Source organism: Zalophus californianus, chromosome 2 (assembly GCF_009762305.2).
Source record: "Zalophus californianus isolate mZalCal1 chromosome 2, mZalCal1.pri.v2, whole genome shotgun sequence".
NCBI lineage: Eukaryota > Metazoa > Chordata > Mammalia > Carnivora > Otariidae > Zalophus > Zalophus californianus.
In genome coordinates, this window is record NC_045596.1 from 18,117,192 (window position 1) to 18,132,078 (window position 14,887).

The 14,887-nt window shown below is 38.7% G+C and overlaps 1 protein-coding gene across 1 annotated transcript in view; it reads left to right on the forward strand.

Annotated features, from left to right (window-relative positions):
- LOC113925612 (cytosolic beta-glucosidase-like) overlaps positions 1-14,887 on the forward strand; it is a 116,493-nt gene that overhangs the window by 40,485 nt on the left and 61,121 nt on the right. The window contains 2 exon segments of the mRNA XM_027600122.1: positions 6,738-7,516; positions 8,265-8,388. Coding sequence (XP_027455923.1) covers positions 6,738-7,516; positions 8,265-8,388 — 903 coding nt within the window.

The window sequence follows — 14,887 nt, forward strand, 5'->3', positions numbered from 1 at the left end:
TTTCCTTTCTAAAAATCCAAAAATTCTGAACACATTTGCCCCCAAGATAGGGGATTACCGTACCACTATGTCAACATACCAAGCTATTTAAAATGAACTTGAGATATACAGAAGTTCATGGAGCACAGCAGTCCAGGAGCAGGGCAGCAGAAAAGCTGGAGGGTGGTGGTGGGGAGACTGGAAATACTGGGGCCGCTTGAACAGTGTGGGGAGATCACTCATGCACATATCATGTGGAGATCATGTGCCCCAGTGCTGAACTCTTTATGTTTGGCCCCAGTTTTTGTAGAATCATAGCTGATTAATATTACAGACTTTTCCATGAACAAGAGGGCACTGGGGGTACTTCTAGGAGGCAGAATTTCAGTAAGTGGTTGCTCAATCTGTTGAAGCAACTGGAACTGTTTTAACTCAGAAAGGGCATCACTTGTTTTTTCTGTTTAAACATTTTCTCAAAGAGCATGTAAAGAATTGGAAAACCCTTGTCACCATCCTTTACAAGGCACTCCCATTTTTTTGTGTGTGTTCAACTCCCTATTTTAAAGCTTGATTAGAGGACATTTGGAAACTTGTAAAATCCTATGTTCCCAAACTGGGAGAATATTTTATGAAGTGGAATTGTTACACAGCCTTTCTCTTTCAAATGTCAAATTTTCGAGGTTTAACAAGAAGAAATTGAGCTGGCAACTGAAATCACATATTTCTGTAGTTCTCAGCTGTTCAAGTGAATTTTCCTATCTGCCACAAATGCAAGTTTCACATGATTAGTAGGTGACCCAAGTTTTGGAAATAAAAAAAAAAAGGAATGTTTATACGGAATTTCTTATTCACTTTAGTATTTAAAATATGAGCCCAGTTAGCAGGAATGATAAAGTAAATAACTAAAGAAACATTTATTACCCTCTTACTCCATATTGGGCAGTGCGTTAGGCTGAATAATATCTCCCCAAAGATGTTCCTCCTAATTCTTAGAAACTGTGAATATATTTTCTTAGGTGGTAAAAGGGACTTTATAGCTGTTATTACACTAAAAATCTTGAGATAGGGAGATTATCCTGGATTATCTGGATGGTCCCCTTGTAATTACATGAGCCCCTATAAGAGGGAGGCAAGACAATAAGAGTCAGAAAGAAGATATAGGAACTGAAACAGAAGTCAGACTGAGAGGAGAGAAGATGTTACCCTATTGGCTTTGAAGATAAAGGAAGGGGCCATGAGCTAAGGAATGCAGGCAGCCTCTGGAAGCTGGAAGAGGCAAAGCATTGGGTTATCCTTGAGAGCCTCCAGAAGGAAGTTAGCCCCGCTGCCATGTTGATTTTAGTTCAGTGAGAATCATTTTGGATATCTGATGCCCAGAACTATAAGATAATAAACTTGTGTTGGCTTAGGCCACTATGATTATGGTAATTTGTTACAGCAGCAGAGACTAATCCAGGCAGTGTGTAAAGAGAATGTAGGGCAATTAAAGAAATTAATTGGTGGTAGAGTCTAGAGGGGAGTGACCTAGTTATCATGTGTGATACATGGTAGGCACTTGACCAAAATTAATTCTACATGAAGACATTTATAGTTTGACTAGCGAGATTCCAGTTCAGTTATTTTCTGTACTGAGACATTATCTTTGCAAGTCCTAGCCATTTCCTCTTCTAAGGGAATTTCCCCCATTTTTTTGTTCTACATAAACCTGCTCTGCTCCTGCCTATAGCTGACTGAACAAGGGAGACACCTCTTTCCTTGTGATGTATTATTGTGACGTATTTCCTCATGGAAAAAGAGAATCTTGCCCAATTGTCTTCACCTCACAGAGATGTTTGGAATCAAGGAGTTGAGAGTCTGAGTTGATTGGTTTGGAACCAGGACTATAAAGTAGCTTTGGCAGATGGGATGGCCATTTGAGACCACAGCAAACAAGAAGAAATGGGCTTAAATAAATCAGAGAAAGTGATAGTAACTATGAAAGAAGGCTATGGAAGTTTTAATACTTAATCAGTTTTGTCCTAAATACCAGAGGCAGAACAAGGTTCAAATATACTGTCAAAGTTTCAAGATCCTGGGGCACGAAGGTGGCTCAGTCATTAAGCATCTGCCTTCAGCTCAGGTCATGATCCCAGGGTCCTGGGATTGATCCCCGCATTGGGCTCCCTGCTCCGTGGGAGCCTGCTTCTCCCTCTTCCACTCCCCCCTGCTTGTGTTCCCTCTCTCACTGTGTCTCTCTGTCAAATAAATAAAATCTTTAAAAAAAAAAGTTTCAAGATCCCTAGATTGGTAAGAAATGGTCATTTAAAAATATACATTTGTTCACAGAATTAGTTACCAGTGAATTGTGCTGATAGAGCAAAAGAACACTTTCATGGTTTGTTCTCATTTGATACTCAAAACACTCATGAGGTAGCACTAATAATATGCCCTTTTTGCAGATAAGGAAATTTAGGCATAGATAGGCCAAGTGATTTGTCCATGATTCCATGATTCTTTGGCAGAACTGTTTAACTCTGGAGCTCTGCTCTTAAAAACCTCACTTCACTGTTTCATTAGAGCACCAAGCCAGAAGCGCTCTGTGCAAACCAGAAGTACTTGATTCGGGGATGTTAAATATTAATTATGCAATGCTTTGTTGCTCTGCTAAGCTGATAAGTGAGAAAAAAATCTTATTTAAAATTTTTTAAATCTTCAATTCAACTAAAGATTATCATGTTGTTGGAATTACATTGATTGCCATCATTAAAGATTGTGCCATATCTAATGATGCTTACAAGAGATAAATCACTGATTCCTCCAAAAATTAAAAAAAAAAGGATCTGATATTATGAATCAGCTTCAAAATAGGTGATTGTGAAGACTAGTAAAACAGAGTCACCATGTTTCTGATTCTGAAACATCCATGGGAAGTGGAATGTCATGGTAGGACAAGTTCAGGCTTTGTAGTGAAGTAGAGTGGGTTACTGGGTTTAAATGCTGGTAATGCCATGTGACAACATTATTGCTTAAGTCTGGTATTCACTCTCTCTGAATCTCGGTTTTCTTAGATGCTTAGCGAGGATAAAAATGCCCACCTCTTGAGCTTAGGCCTAGGATTAAACAAAATATGTGACATTTGGCACATATAGTATGAATACAATAAATGAAGGCTGATATTATTTTTATATTCAGAGTCAATGGAAGGAATTAGCTATGAAAATTCCAAAATGATTCCATCATACCATCTTTGGATATTACATTTTACTAGTGAGGACATGTGGGCTTCCCAAGGCTCAGAGATGGGATGGTGGAATGTTCTTTCATTGAGAGAGATTAGAAAAGCTTTATAAATTTCTGTGAATGTATTAGTTTTCTATTGCTGCTTCAACAAATTATCACAAGCTTGGCTGCTTAAAACAGCACAAATTTTACACCTGAAAATAATATAACCTTGTATATCGATTATATTTCAATAAAAGCCCACAAATTTATTACCTTAGAGTTATGGAGATCAGAAGTCTGACATGGGTCTCTGTAGGCTAAAACTAAGATGCCTCCAGGGTCGCATTTCTTTCCAAAGGATCTAGAGGACAGTCTTTCTTGGCTCATTGAAACTGCTGGAAGAATTCAGTTTCTTGTGGTTGTAGGACTGAAGTCCTCATTTCCTTGATGGTTATCAACTGAGGGCCATTTTCAGTTTCTGGAAGCCACCTGCATTCCTTGGCAGGTGGCTCCCTTCTTCCATTCTCAAAGCTGGCAATAGTGGGTTGAGTCCTTCTTAAGCTGCTACCTCTCCTACCTCTTCTATTGTTCTACCTTTCTGACCCACTCCTCTGCTCTACTCTTTCACTTCTAAGGACTCGTGTAGTTAGATTGGGCCCATTTGAACCATCTAGAGAAATCTTCCCATCTCAAGATACTTAACCTTAATCACATCTGCAAATCCTTTTTGCTATGTAAAGTAACATATTCACAAGTTGCATGGATTAGGGCATGGACATCTTTTTGGGGCTGGAGTATTCTGTTTATCAAGTGAGTAATGGCATACAAATGGGTCTTCCAAGTATGGAGTTGTTATGCATGATTCACATTATGCTCTGGTTTGCAAAAAAAGTGAGCTGTTGTTAAAAATATCCACTCTTACAGATAGATAGATAGATAGATAGATAGATAGATAGATAGATAGATAGATAGATAACACATGACCTTGCATAATTTGGCATCTGCTTACCCTGCTTACCTCTTACCATTCTTATTCTTTCTTTGCTCAGCTATACATTCTCATTATACTGAACTTAGAGTTCCCAGATAGAGACATACTTGGCTAAATTACAATATACAAGCAAACAATGGCCAGTCCATATATGATAATAAAACTCTGATCCACAAAAGAAACCTAGGAAGCCAAACCACAGCCTCTGCAGCAATTGGTCCAGAATAATCAGAACTTGATCAACATCTGCCAACTTTTCTGTTTTTTGCTGTTGGTGGTGGTGGTTTGTTCCCCTGCTACCTGCTTCCAACTTAGGACCAACCACAGAAAGCCAAATAAGTGGTCCAAAGTGATTGCTTGGGATGCCCCTCTTCTAGTTATCTCACCTCCAGCCTCCCTGTGCCAAAAACTTCCAATCAGAAGGTAACTGAAGCCTTCCCCTTCCACTCCTTTTTGTCACTATAAAGCTTTCCCTCTTCCCTGACAGCCTTTGAGTATCTGTCAAAGGCAATGGATGATGGCTGACTCCCTTGGTACAGCAAACTCTGAATAAATAGACTGCTCACATTTAGGTGGTCTTTGTTTATTTTCACACCTCCTTTACTCTTTCATGTATTTGTTTCCTTTTTTTCTCTTCTTCGATCACTCGTTCTTCCTTCCCTTACATGAGTAATTTATATTCATCATTTGACTGTCATCTTAGATGTCACTAATGACAATAATAACAATGATTATTAAAATGATAGCTAACCTGTACTGAGCCCTTACCTTATGCCAAGAGCTATTCTAACCATGTTCAATTTATCAACTCTTTAAGCTCTTGGAATAAATTATTGAAGTAGGTTTCTATTACTGTCCACATTTTACAGACAGGGAAAGATAATTCAGAGAGATAAAGTAACCTGCCTAAGGTCACTGAAGTAGGTGAAGGAATTGGGGTAGAATGTAGGTAGCCTGTTGCTGTAGTTCATTTTTGAAATCATGATGCTGGGGCACCTGGGTGGCTCAGTTGTTAAGCATCTGCCTTCGGCTCAGGTCATGATCCCAGGGTCCTGGGATTGGGCTCCTTCCACATTGGGCTCGCTCTGCATCGGGCTCCCTGCTCAGCGGGAAGACTGCTTCTCCCTCTGCCTCTCCCTCTGCTTGTGTTCCCTCTCTCACTGCGTTTCTCTCTGTCAAATAAATAAATAAAATCTTTAAAAAAAGAGAGAAATCATGATGCTATATTGCTTTCAAAATAGATTTTCAAATATTCTCAGTCTGGAACGGGTACTCCATATCCTATGCTTAAATGGTATTCTGCACTTTATCTTTACCAATATAATACTGTATTATAATTGTTTATGAATTTTTTTGTAGTCCCTATTAAAATTGAAGCTCCCTTAGGCCAAGGACAGTATATATCTTACATATGTTTGTAAGTCCAGCATATAGTAGCTTCTCTATACATGTGTATTTGAGGGATGAATAAATTAATGATTTAATGAAACTAATTCAAATGTCTGCATTAGTTTTTAATTAGAGGATACTAAGTTAAAAAAAGAGAGAGGAAGGGACCGTACTTCTAGACAAACTTTGAAAGCAACACAATTCTACATATGAATTTACAATTATTATCCAAGAAACAATGTCGAAATAGGATATATTCTCTCTCCTGAGCTTCAGTTTCTTCCATAATCTTAGACATAAAAATCACATGATGCACTAATACTGGTCTCTCCCCAGTAAGTCTCTTCCAGTTAGGAGTTATTATTAGGTTGGACCCAACATCTTCTTGGCATTGATTTCTGAGGCAGAGTATCTCTAAGTTAATAACATTTCTCTGAACTCTGCCTCAATCCTAAAAATTCTCCAACACACTTGCAGTGCTGGAGAATTAGCTGAGAGCAAGGGGTGGCTCTGCATTCTCATGGACTACGTCAGGATCTTGAAGCAAAGTCCCCAACCATGTTCCTTAACATGCCAAGCCTCTGGCCAACTGCCCTTGTAACCCACATTCTGGGAGCTCTTATTCATGCTCAGTGGGTCTCCTTTTTAGACTTGTAAGACTGATATATCTGGAGAAGCACCCAGGCAGCCATCAGTTCTGTTACTTTATATTTAATACCACCGAGAACCATTCAGTCGTTCAACTAATATTTATTGAGTATCTACTGAATTCCTAGTATTGTTTCAGGATTTGGGGAACCAGAAGTGAATTAGATAAGGCCCCAGTTATTATGAGGCTTGTATTCTAGTGGGGTTAAGAGACAAATCAAGCATACAAACAAAATAAATTCAGTAAGTGTGGCCATAACACAAATTTATGTGGTAGCAACTTGCCCAAATGTATCCCTGTCAGAACATATGTGTTCCACGTCTTCTGACATACCCCAACCCCCCGATTCTTCCTTGGAATTTTGAATGTTTCCTTCCAAACTTTAATTGATGATATGTAGGAAGTAACAAACCTTATTTTGGATAAAGTTATTTAGGAAATTATTCCTTATCTTTTCCTCGTCTTTACTTATTGTCAATGTTCTAAAAATAACTTTTCTTCAGTACTTCCCTTTTGTTTTTCTCCTAGGAATTGACTATTACAACAAGATCATTGATGATTTGTTAACTAATGCGGTTACGCCTATAGTGACCCTCTACCACTATGATTTGCCTCAGGCCTTAGAAGACAAAGGAGGTTGGTTGTCAGAGGCAATCATTGAATCCTTTGATAAATATGCCCGGTTTTGCTTCAGTACTTTTGGAGATCGAGTCCAGTGGTGGGTCACCATAAATGAGCCTAATGTTTTTGCCCTGCTGGCATATGATTTTGGAATATATCCTCCTGGTGTACCTCACTTTGGAACTGGAGGTTATCAGGCAGCTCATAATTTGATTAAAGCTCACGCCAGATCCTGGCACAACTATGATTCCTTATTCTGAAAAGTGCAGAAGGGTGTGGTGTCCCTAGCAATTTTTGCTACCTGGGTGGAACCGGCAGATCCCAACTCAGTGTCTGACCAGGAAGCTGCTAAAAGAGCCCTTGCTTTCTGCTTGGATTTCTTTGCTAAACCCATATTTACTGTTGGTGATTATCCGGAAGTTGTCAAGTCCCAGATTGCCTTCATGAGTAAAAAGCAAGGCTATCCATCATCAAGGCTTCCAGAATTTACAGAAGAAGAGAAGAGAATGAATAAAGGCACTGCTGATTTCTTTGCTGTGCATTATTATACAACTCGCTTAGTCAAGTACCAGGAGAATAAGAAAGAACTGGGTTTTTTCCAGGATGTGGAGATTCAAGTTTTTCCAGACCCAACTTGGATAAGAAGTTTGGATCGGATCTACGTGGTGCCATGGGGAATACGTAAAGTACTGTAAACACTAAGGTAAAACACATAGTTTCTGTTCATGTGTACCCAAATATGTAGAAATGGGAAGACAGACATATATGTGAACTTGGAAAAAGCATGATTTTAGGCAGTGGGTTATACATTTGTTGGCTTGGGAAGAGAGATTAGGGTTTAAGTTGGTGAGAAGTAACTAGCTGATAAGGGGCTTCAATACCATAATTAAAGTTGGGATTCTCTGTTAAAGTCAGTTGTGGGCATAGGAATAGCTTGGACATATTTTCCAGGCTGATGTCACAACTGTAATTATTAAAAGGCATATTAAGGACTGAAATAGCTGGATCCTTTTTGGACCTCTGCTATCTGGATGGAGTCCAGGTAGCTGAAATTAAAATTTTAAGTTAATGGTTTTTAGTACCCTTGCTGTGGGGGGATAGAGAGTGTAGCTGTTTGTGGGACCAAGGGGTTAAAGAGTAGTGACAATCAGCAGATGCTGATGGAAGAAAGATATTTCTGTCTTCTCATTATGACAAGAGTCATTTGACTGTCTTCATGGACATTTGCACAGTTTTGCTTTTCCATTGTTAGTCATAAAAGGTCAGTGTGTGGAAAATTAAGTTAATAGGGTCAGTGCAATTTGATGAAAACTAGTTTGGGGTTGTAGCTTAGAGAAGATAGATGGTAAAGCACCCGATTTTATGAGTCTTTTTTTTTTTTTTTACATCTGTTTGGAATAAAACTGGAATAAAACTTCTGCTCTCTTGTTCCAGGATACGTATAATAACCCTGTAATTTACATCACTGAGAATGGGTTTCCCCAGGGTGACCCTGCATCTCTTGATGACACTCAGCGCTGGGAGTATTTCAGACAGACATTTCAGGAACTGTTCAAAGGTACCATTTGAAATGATGAAAGATCAATTGTGCAAACTTAATATAATTTTCCCATGTGCCTATTTGCATTCAGCAAAGATCAATGATTTTGAAAGCTGAAATTCATGTAAATCAGTGTAAAGCCATGTAATTAAGAGAGAGGAGAAAAAGTATTTAGGAAAGAGGAAGGTGAGGATTTTGGCCTAGCTTCAACCTCCTAAAATTTAATCAAGGAAGAGACTGTCTTCCGTATTTTGTGACTCCTGGGTGAAGGTGACATGAGCAGAGGGTGGTGGCTGTTGAAAGAGAACATTAGTTATTACAAAAAGATTAGCACTGAACAACTGCATCATGCCTATTTACATATTTTAATATGCTAACTATCAAGAAATGAATTGACAGAATTTTTAAAGGATCAAAATTAAGTATTTATGCAATAAACATTAAAATGGCCTTCAATGAGTTTCGGCCTAAAATGAGTCTTCCATCACTGTATGTTTCATTTAAGCTGCAACCAAACAGAGCCATTTAGGAACATGTTTTTGTCATATAGAATCTGTGAATTTTATTTCAAGACACGGTTATTATTCTGACAACTGCTCTTTCCCCATGGAATTCTTTTCATATTTGAAAACAAATGTGAAAGAATAATCTTTAACTGGCAACACATATTTTGACACCAGTTAATTTCCCCATTCCAGCATCTACTTGGAACACTGTTGCTTTGTAAATTTAATTTCTCCTCCCTATAAAGGAATCATAGACACAGAAACAAAATCCAATGCAAAAATAAGACTTTCAATTTCCTTTTTTTTACCATGATAGGCACACTTCTCTCTCATCATTCTATTTGAAAGGTCATAGAATTATTCTATTCAAAATTAATCAGTAATATACTAAAATCAGCCAGAAGGAATTCTGGAAAGTGACACAAAATGGTCTCCTTCCCAACCCTAAAATATATTGTACTCAATCCCTCACTCTGGCTTGGAGTTTATTGGCAGAGGGCAACTGGATTCCTATGATTTGAACCAAATGAAATTCTTTCTCTAGGTAAGAATTCACTTTCTGATTAAAAAAAAGAAAAAAAGGAAATGTCTAGTTTTCTGAGATTCCATTCCCCCCTCTCCCTGTAAATGGCCCTATTCATAGTTAATCCATTGATATTCCCAGCTTCATTCCAAGAGGAAAGTAAGCTAGTTACCAACAGGCGGATGGTATGAGGACCACAAATGACTTGTCCAAAATTGTTCTGTGTATTTTTGGGAAAAGAGAGAAAAATAGAAACTGACTTTCTTCATTTCCAGCATGGTACTCTGTTTAGTACTAACATAAGGGCATTTCATTGTTCTTTGAAATAGTTTCAAGTATTTAATACAGTCCCTTAGATCTTTAACAGTAAAAAAAGGTAGTCAACCCACAAACTAAGACAACTTAAACATAGAAAAATAATTGAAGGTGAAAGTGGAAAATGTGAGAAGATCTGAGTTTCTGAGGGGCAGGGGAGGAGATAGGATTAGAAACAAAATTCTGTTTTTCTACTTGTTGAATTTCAATAGTGTCTTTAAACAGATGGAAAAAGATACCAGGCACTTAAAACATTAATTGTTCACAGTATGTATGTTCTCTTCTGATTTTTAACCTTAGATGATCTATATTCATTGTAATTAGCACATAATATTATATTTGCTTTACATTTTAAAAACGTAGCCTTTCAAATGTGTAGAAATCTACTTACTGACAAAAAAAGATATGTGTTATCTCTTCTGGAGTGGGTATAGTGATAGCAATTTCTTATATATTGTTGTAGTAGACACCAATTATTTAATCTTGGTGAAACTCTTCTAGTAATTACTCCCTTTTCTTCAAGAAATATCCACCTCTTCTTATCCTCAGGCTTACCACAGGGACAACCATGTAAGTAGAATATAATACCCCTCATTGTTAACACAGGATTGGTTGGTTTAAATGTAGGCACATGACATGAACTGGGCCAATCCCAGTTCTTCACCGAGATTTAGAATTTGGGCCACTTTGTCTCTTAGCCTAGGTTGGGCAGGGGAATGTAGCTTTGTAAGCCATTGGTGGCTATGTTCTGTCACGGAAGCTAAGGAGTAGTACGAAGGGGAGCTGCAGGTGCATCGAGGTAAGTAGAGACAAGAAACAGGGAGAGTTTTAGAGTGTGACTAAAGCTTCTAATTCCAGTTTTTCCTCAGACCCAGCTGCACGCGTGATCTTTTACTTATAATGAAATGCTCTTTCTGCTTCACCTGAATTCGATTGGTTTTCTATCACTTGGAACAAAAAGAGTGTTAACTGATACCATCATATCACTTCATTTTCAAAGCAGTGAGATGAGGTCATTGCTCCTATTATACAGATGAGAAGACTGAGTTTCAGAGAGGCTAGCTAAGTCATTTGTTCAAGATCACAAAGTAACTAATATTTCCTGGAACCAAGCAGAATGCTGCTACTACTATTTTGGTATTTGATGAGGTCTGTGAGTTCAGGGCTTTCTGACTCACAGTGGTTGCTTGTCATACCATACAGAACCTTTTCCTCACCTTTGGTACTCAGAACTTGCATAGATTCTTCGAAAGTTCTCCATGCTGTCCCTGCAGGAGCCAATAGGTCCTATGACCTTGGACAGTGCCCAGACACCCCCTATCCTGCCTCTTGTCAGGGAGTGGAGCTTAATTTACTAATCAGTTTTCTGGGACTCCTTTGAGGTAGCGCTGATGATCTTGATTGGCGAGAACTTTACTAGTAAAAAGCACCCTGTGCGCAATTAAAAATAATAACAGGCCAAGGAAGACATTCGTGGGAAGCGCTGCAGGTGAGAGCCAGTCAGAACCCAGGGAGTCGGATGGATGATGGCTTTGTGATCCCCACAAACAAAACCTTCTCTCTAACATCACACATATGGACAGGCACAGAATGACACTAGAGTTGGATCAATGACATCTGCCTGGAGGTCTTACTGATCTCTTCAGGTACAATCCCACAGCAGTTAATTGAGCATTAAAGAGTAAGCTAATGTTTCTATTTCCTTTTGGGAAGGATAAAGAAAAAAAAAGAAAAATGTCATTTCAAGAAAAAAAGAGAAATCAGCTAATGCCTTTTTAATCATTGCATTATTTAAATGCCTTTAAAAAGATTGTGTCTTAGTTAATGTAGATATAGATAAGGGAAAAGCAACACAGGAGAGACACGAAAAACTTGCAGTAACATATAACTAAGCTTACATTTCAGCTCTGCGAACTATTCGATGAGGGGCCTTTGGCAAATTGTTCAACCTCCCAAACTCTCAGTTTATTCATCTATAAAAGTAGATTAACACTTATCCCTGACAGTGTCATTGTAAAGATTCCATTTAATGAGCTAATATGTAATCACCCCCAACCAGCAATTGCCTGGCACACAGTAGGCTCTCAACCAATGGTAATAATTATTGTTATTACAAAATGTGTACTCTTAAGAACATATTTATCACCCCAAGTTATTTAACTTGTTATTTTAAAAATGTCATCCCAAGACTTTTTTTTTTTAATTTTCCACCAAGTATTTAAGTTATAGGAGAATATTCCCCCACGTCTGCAGGTTTCTCCATCATTCCTTTTTTAATTTTTTATTGTTATGTTAATCACCATACATTACATCATTAGTTTTTGATGTACTGTTCCATGATTCATTGTTTGTGCATAACACCCAGTGCTCCATGCAGAATGTACCCTCTTTAATACCCATCACCAGGCTAACCCATCCCCCCACCCCCCTCCCCTCTAGAAACCTCAGTTTGTTTTTCAGAGTCCATCGTCTCTCATGGTTCGTCTTCCCCCCGACTTACTCCCTTCATTCTTCCCCTCCTGCTATCTTCTTCTTCTTTTTTTTTTTCTTAACATATATTACATTATTTGTTTCAGAAGTACAGATCGGTGATTCAACAGTCTTGCACAATTCACAGCGCTCACCATAGCACATACCCTCCCCAATGTCTGTGACCCAGCCACCCCATCCCTCCCACCCCCCACCACTCCAGCAACCCTCAGTATGTTTCCTGAGGTTAAAAATTCCTCATATCAGCGAGGTCATATGATACATGTCTTTCTCTGATTGGCTTATTTCACTCAGCATAACACCCTCCAGTTCCATCCATGTCGTTGCAAATGGTAAGATCTCATTCCTTTTTATGGCTGCATAATATTCCATTGTGTATATATACCACCTCTTCTTTATTCCTTCATCTGTCGTTGGACATCTTGGCTCTTTCCACAGTTTGGCTATTGTGGACATTGCTGCTATAAACATCGGGGTGCACGTACCCCTTCGGATCCCTACGTTTGTATCTTTGGGGTAAATACCCAGTAGTGCAATTGCTGGATCGTACGGTAGCTCTATTTTCAACTGTTTGAGCAACCTCCATACTGTTTTCCAGAGGGGTTGCACCAGCTTGCATTCCCACCAACAGTGTAGGAGGGTGCCCTTTCTCCATAACCCCGCCAACATCTGTCGTTTCCTGACTTGTTAATTCTAACCATTCTGACTGGTGTGAGGTGGTATCTCATTTAGGCTTTGATTTGGATTTCCCTGATGCCAAGTGATGTTGAGCACTTTTTCATGTGTCTGTTGGCCATTTGGATGTCCTCTTTGGAAAAATGTCTGTTCAAGTCTTCTGCCCATTTCTTGATTGGATTATTTGTTCTTTGGGTGTTGAGTTGGATAAGTTCTTTATAGATTTTGGATACTAGCCCTTTATCTGATATGTCATTTGCAAATATTTTCTCCCATTCCGTCGGTTGTCTTTTGGTTTTGTGGACTGTTTCTTTTGCTGTGCAAAAGCTTTTTATCTTGATGAAATCCCAATAGTTCATTTTTGCCCTTGCTTCCCTTGCCTTTGGCGATGTTTCTAGGAAGAAGTTGCTGCGGCTGAGGTCGAAGAGGTTGCTACCTGTGTTCTCCTTTAGGATTTTGATGGACTCCTGTCTCACGTTTAGGTCTTTCAACCATTTGGAGTCTATTTTTGTGTGTGGTGTAAGGAAATGGTCCAGTTTCATTCCTCTGCATGTGGCTTTCCAATTTTCCCAACACCACTGGTTGAAGAGACTGTCTTTTCTCCATTGGACATTCTTTCCTGCTTTGTCAAAGATTAGTTGACCATAGAATTGAGGGTCCATTTCTGGGCTCTCGATTCTGTTCCATTGATCTATGGGTCTGTTTTTGTGTCAGTACCATACTGTCTTGATGATGACAGCTTTGTAATAGAGCTGGAAGTCCGGAATTGTGATGCCGCCAGCTTTGCTTTTCTTTTTCAATATTCCTCTGGCTATTCGGGGTCTCTTCTGGTTCCATACAAATTTTAGGATTATTTGTTCCATTTCTTTGAAAAAAGTGGATGGTATTTTGATGGGGATTACATTGAATGTGTAGATTGCTCTAGGTAGCATTGACATCTTCACAATGTTTGTTCTTCCAATCCATGAGCATGGAACGTTTTTCCATTTGTTTGTGTCTTCTTCAATTTCTTTCATGAGTATTTTATAGTTTTCTGAGTACAGATCCTTTGCCTCTTTTGTTAAATTTATTCCTAGGTATCTTATGGTTTTGGGTGCAATTGTAAATGGGATCGACTCCTTGATTTGTCTCTCTTCTGTCTTGTTGTTGGTGTATAGGAATGCCACTGATCTCTGTGCATTAATTTTATATCCTGCTACTTTACTGAATTCCTGTATGAGTTCTAGCAGTTTTGAGGTGGAGTCTTTTGGGTTTTCCACATACAGTATCATATCATCTGCAAAGAGTGAGAGTTTGACTTCTTCTTTGCCAGTTTGGATGCCTTTGATTTCTTTTTGTTGTCTGATTGCTGTGGCTAGGACTTCTAATACTATGTTGAATAGCAGTGGTGATAGTGGACATCCCTGCCGCATTCCTGACCTTAGGGGAAAAGCTCTCAGCTTGAGAATGATATTCGCTGTAGGTTTTTCATAGATGGCTTTTATGATATTGAGGTATGTACCCTCTATGCCTATACTCTGAAAAGTTTTGATCAAGAAAGGATGCTGTCCTTTGTCAAATGCTTTTTCTGCATCTATTGAGAGGATCATATGACTCTTGTTCTTTCTTTTGTTAATGTATTGTATCATGTTGATTGATTTGTGGATGTTGAACCAACCTTGCAGCCCAGGGATAAATCCCACTTGGTCATGGTGAATAATCCTTTTAATGTACTGTTGGATCCTATTGGCTAGTATTTTGGTGAGAATTTTTGCATCCATGTTCATCAAGGATATTGGTCTGTAATTCTCCTTTTTGATGGGGTCTTTGTCTGGTTTGGGGATCAAGGTAATGGTGGCCTCATAAAATGAGTTTGGAAGTTTTCCTTCCATTTCTATTTTTTGGAACAGTTTCGGGAGAATAGGTATTAATTCTTCTTTAAATGTTTGATAGAATTTCCCTGGGAAGCCATCTGGCCCTGGGCTTTTGTTTGTTGGGAGATTTTTGATGACTGCTTCAATTTCCTTAG